Here is a 5,424-nt window from a genome sequence, read left to right on the forward strand (position 1 = left end):
ACCCTGCCCAAACATTTTCCTAACACTCTTATACAGTGTATTCATCATTATTATTTCTGTATTCACCTACTTTAAATGGTTTCTTAATTGTTACTATAATATCTTTAAGGTCATATTTTGATTTCTGGACAGGTGTGCATTAAATCAAGCAAATTCCTTTGCATTTGGGAAAGGGTGAGAAGGTGGCCTTAAAAGCTTCACACTTCCTGTGTGTAGATTTTAACAGAGGATCAAGGTATTATCCAGGTATTATGATCACTGTGACTTCAATAGCAGGCATTTTATTAAAAACCCAAATATAGATAATAAAAACTAATGATAATTTCAATGTTGCTCTTTTCTTCTGGCTGAATTGAGCTCTCAGTGTCGTGCATCCCAAGGACACTCAAATGCAGCACAGCCCTTGCAAGCTCACAAGGAACATCAAATATCTGAAGTCTTATTGATTGTGAAGTAAAACCCAATCAATAAGTCTTCAGACATAATAACCTTTGCACATGCAAACATTTAGTCGTTAACATTTATATTGGTTTCATGCTCTGAATGTAAAATTGTAATTTGTGAATTTGAGAGATACTTTTTTCTTCTTCTTTTGCAAGAGTAAGAAAAAAACACTCAAATATGTTATCTAACTTTATGTCTTTCTAAAAGTAACCATATAAACATGTTGAAAAACTCTATCACATGATAAAATATTATTCTAAAAATTTTCATAGGTTTAAGTGCAAACATTGTGAAAAAAGTGTTTAAAAACAAAAATGAGAAAAAGACTAATTACATGATGTAAGTAAGAAAGTTCATCTTCCTCAGAAATGTAGTTTTACTGCTGATCCTTAAACAGCAATAGCTGATAAATAATCAGTGTTGCGTTCAGGTTCTATAAAATATCTTGAGGGTATTACAAGAACATCACTTAGGTTTCAAATTCAGTTTATTGAAACAGCGCTTTGTGCAGTCAGTGGCCAGCAGTCGGCGCTCTATGATTGCGTCACTGCGTAATGCAAAGGGGGAGGGGCCAACATGGCGTCTTCAAACATCGGCCTGCTGTTGTTTTTTTTAACGTCATTTTTATTACAAATCACTTCCTCCAGATTTTTATCCGAGCCGTGTTACAAACCCATAGAAGACGGCAGACCAGGCGCAGTCAAGTAAGTGACAGGAACATTTTTATCGTGGGTGCAGACAGTAAAACAGTAAAAAGAGAAGGTGGGCTTTTAGTTGTTTGCGTCGGGAAAATAATTGTCAGATGTACGCAACGGCTATGTGTTAATCAGTACATAATTTCACTTGTAATATTCTCAAGTAGTAAGCTTTTAGGGTGTCACTTGTGATTTTAAAGTTATAACTTACACCAGTGTAGTGATTTAGCTGTAGCTTAGAAATGAATTATAAAAATTATCCTCACGTGTTTGTGGATCACTTTTTATTCTTTTGTTTCCATATTTTTTACAGTCTCTTATGTTGTGTGATATGTTGTCAGATGTTTTCTGAAAATCAGACATTCGGAATTGAATATATTGTAGGGAAAATACAGTCTCACTCAGTATCATGTAGAAATAGGACATCCCCAACAGAAGTATTCTCAGAAAAAATGTAGTTTAAACATTACAACACACATTTTTGTAATAAATATTAAGCTGTCATAATTCTGTTCATCAATAAAACGTGCATTACTTTACTGCTGTAGCTGCTTAAAGTGGAGATGCTTTCATCTCTTTCACATGCTAAGACAAAGAAATCACATTATTTAATCGTTTATTTGAATGGGACGATGCATAATTAAGGTTGCTAATTTCCATCCGTAGTCCCATGTGTTTATAGCCTTCCTAAATTATAAAATTGTGGGTTCTTCACGCACACACATACAAACACCTGCACACACCCACTATACTTACCATAACTACCAAAGATGGGTCATGAAGGTGACAGCAAAAATAAGTTAGGTTACACACATGCAAACATAAATCTGTTGTCATGTTTAAATCTCTCCCCTTTTTATGGAAGAATACACTTCTTTGCATAAAACCACAGAAGAGTTAGAGTTAGTTAGAGTGTGTCTTTCAAAAGTACTGAGAGACACAAACATTTGATTTAATTTTAGAATGTAACTCTATGTGGGAATAAAACATGAAAATGTTACAGGACATTTGCAACTATTTTTTTTTCAGATATGACTAAAGAACTGTGACTTTACTGTGATTTTATATATTAATTACAACATTAATGTTTTCCTTGTGTAAAACTGTTCCCTGAGTTGTTTTCCATTATTCCTGCTGATTGAATCTGCGCTCAGGTTAAGGAGTAATTATAGGAATCACCTTTCAATATCCTGTTCAGTCAGAATCCCCCACGGGATATTGCAGGAGCTGATAATCAATCACAGCCAGTATGCTACTTGTGCAGTGCTGGAAGGAGACATCGTTTGTCAAACAAGTGAAAACTGTGACAATGAAATCTACACATGATGTGGATCCTCTTGTTTGCTTATTATAGGACAAAGCCCCGACCTCATGAGTATATAAAAGTGACAGGTCTTCCTCCGTCGTGGGATTGGAGGAACATCAAGGGGAAAAATTATGTTAGTGTCACAAGGAACCAGCACATCCCCCAATACTGTGGTTCCTGCTGGGCAATGGGAGCCACCAGTGCACTAGCAGGTAACCATGACAACAGAGGGAAGGAGGGGAGAAGAAACTAGATTTGATTTAAAAATTGCTAGCATGTTAATTTGAATCATATTTACTTTCAAAATATTTAGTAGCACTCATGCTGTCAGGACTTAAACCTACTGAGAGTTTCACTGTTTTCTGGTGGTATTTTCTTCCTTTTTTCAGATCGTATTAACATCAAACGTAGAGGATTGTGGCCATCAGCCTACCTGTCTGTCCAGAACGTGATAGACTGTGGGAAGGCGGGCTCTTGTTATGGAGGAGACCACCTGAGAGTCTACGCCTACGCACATGAAAAAGGCATTCCTGATGAAACCTGCAACAACTACCAAGCTATAAACCAAAGTAAGAAATACTCCGTTTTCATCCTGTTTTTACTCTGATTATAATTGTTACACTAAATTACCCTAAGTACATGTGGTCAGAAAATCTTCAAGTAAAATATAAATCTTAAAGGAATAGCTTATTTAGCAGCAGCTTGGGAAGATTTTATCCGATTTGAGCACCAGTGCAGAAAGTCAAGGCTACAAAGAAGTCATTTTCCCAGCTGGCTAGCTTGCACAGTGTTATCATTGAGCACATCTATCATCTATGAACTGAAGTTTTTATGTCTTGGCTGATCTCAGTGTTATTCTTCATAAAAAATCTCTGCTGTCAGGCTCCAAATTCTTGGGAGTGGAGATTGTTAGAGCAAGAGATTTAATGCCCACAGGATCTAAAACTAGACCAAATCTGGACAAGTCCTGTTGTCTTCTAAAATATCGACTTAAGCTCCTTCCAGTGCTGCACAATAGATTTAATTTAATCATGTTAGGTGCAGACAACAGTTTTAATAGCGGGTACATTGTATAATTCCCCCAAAACAATAAAAGGGACACTTAAACAACATATTTTAGATCTTGATGAATGAAATACTAAATCTTTTTTCATTGCACAGTGGAATGTCTTGAAAACAAAATAACATCAGTCCAGATCACTTTTCTCTCACTTCAGGATTCACTGAGAAAATTCTGCAGTAGATTTCATCTTATTTTATTGTGAGGTTGTTTAATTTTCATTTAATGACATTGCAGATCAGATTGAGTTGGTGTTCATGTCAGAGGGAAAGATCCGACCAGTGATGTAACTTCATTCATCAGTCAGCCACGTCTGCACATTTTAGATATTTAAGTCTGAAACTGAGCAGTAATCTAAATGTGCTTGACTACAGCAGCAGGAGTGATCTTCTTCTCGTTTCAGAGTGCGAGCTGTTTAACCAGTGTGGAACATGCTCCTTCTTTGAATCATGTGCTATTGTGAAGAATTACACTGTGTGGAAAGTGGGAGACTATGGAGATGTTTCTGGAAGAGACCACATGAAAGCTGAAATTTACACCAATGGGCCCATCAGGTAGGGGAAGGTCCTCCAAAGTTCTTTAAGAGAATATGCCTGACCCTTTAACTCTTTATAATTCAATATTAGAATATCACCACATAAAGATTTCTATTCACTTTGGAACAGCTAAAGTTAATTTAATATGATAATATCTTTTTCTCTTACTTCCCCCATGCATTCACAGCTTTACAGTTCTAGTTTGTTTGACTGTTATTCTTATAGTCAAACCTTTCAAATCCTGCTTTTATTCAGTTGTCTCATTAGATATAGGAATTCAAATAAAGCTCTACAAGATCTTAAACTTCTTGAACTGTAATGACCTTTGTAAGGGTGCAAAAAACTACATTAAATCTAATTATTGTCAGAGACACAATAAGAGTTACAGGGTATGTAAATGTTGTGAAAAATGTGTTTAGCAACATCTGATTTGCAGATCTAAAGCTGTTTGCTCATTTTTCTCTTAAAGAAAACAGAAGTTCTTGTTTTCTTTCAGCTGTGCTCTGATGGTAACCGATGGCCTGGAGGAATATTCTGGAGGCATTTTCTCTGAGTTTCACCCCCTCTCCTTGCCGAACCACATTGTGTCTGTGGCTGGCTGGGGCATAGATGAAGACGGGATCGAGTTCTGGATCGTGAGAAACTCCTGGGGAGAGTTCTGGGTTGGTTTTACTCACCATGCCCTGCCTGCAGCAGCTATGCAGCTGCTGTTTGCAAACTTTAGTTAGAAATTCACTGTCATAGATTTTTGTTTTTTGCTGTAATGAATGGAGTATTTTTAGGACTGTGGCTTTCTCTGATGCTGTGCGTTGTGCCCGCAGAATGAACTGTCATGTTTTGTTTTCTTGCTTTTAGGGAGAACACGGCTGGGCGAGGATCGTTACCAGTGCATATAAAGCAGGAAAAGGCAACTGGTTTAACCTGGGTATTGAGAAAAACTGTGCATATGGAGACCCTATTGTAACATAGATGCGTCATTAAACTGACAAGCTCAAAATATATCATGTTTAGATTTTTTAAATGACATATTAATGTAAGTAATTTGACTAATAAAATGACAAATTTAAGGTTTCATGAAGTATACCGGACTATTTCTTTACTGACAGCAGTTATATCCACAAATATGTTCATTTGCAGCTTTTTTAGAGTCTTTTTTTTAGGCTGTTCTTAAGGAATGTGGAGGTGTGTGACGTCTTATTGAATACTGGAATAGAAGCACCACCTAGCAAGGCAAGCTCTCCCACCACCTTTGTTTATAACCTCAGTTGCCTGGTTAGATCAAGTTTTGTTTGGCTAAAAATAAAGACAGATGTAGTGAATAAGGAAAGAGATGGGAAAGATAAAAGGACAATGAAGATAGACTTTCCTGGGAGTAATTAAGTT

The 5,424-nt window shown here is 36.6% G+C and overlaps 1 protein-coding gene across 1 annotated transcript; it reads left to right on the forward strand.

Moving 5' to 3' along the window:
- The first annotated feature begins 1,005 nt into the window (after positions 1 to 1,005).
- Positions 1,006 to 5,113, forward strand: LOC121645047 (cathepsin Z). The gene is made up of 6 exons (XM_041993340.1): positions 1,006 to 1,148; positions 2,494 to 2,657; positions 2,835 to 3,014; positions 3,909 to 4,059; positions 4,538 to 4,703; positions 4,897 to 5,113. Exons 1-6 carry the CDS (start codon positions 1,021 to 1,023, stop codon positions 5,008 to 5,010), a joined length of 903 nt encoding a protein of 300 aa, XP_041849274.1. The 5' UTR covers positions 1,006 to 1,020; the 3' UTR covers positions 5,011 to 5,113.
- Positions 5,114 to 5,424: the final 311 nt, after the last annotated feature.

Source organism: Melanotaenia boesemani, chromosome 8 (assembly GCF_017639745.1).
Source record: "Melanotaenia boesemani isolate fMelBoe1 chromosome 8, fMelBoe1.pri, whole genome shotgun sequence".
NCBI lineage: Eukaryota > Metazoa > Chordata > Actinopteri > Atheriniformes > Melanotaeniidae > Melanotaenia > Melanotaenia boesemani.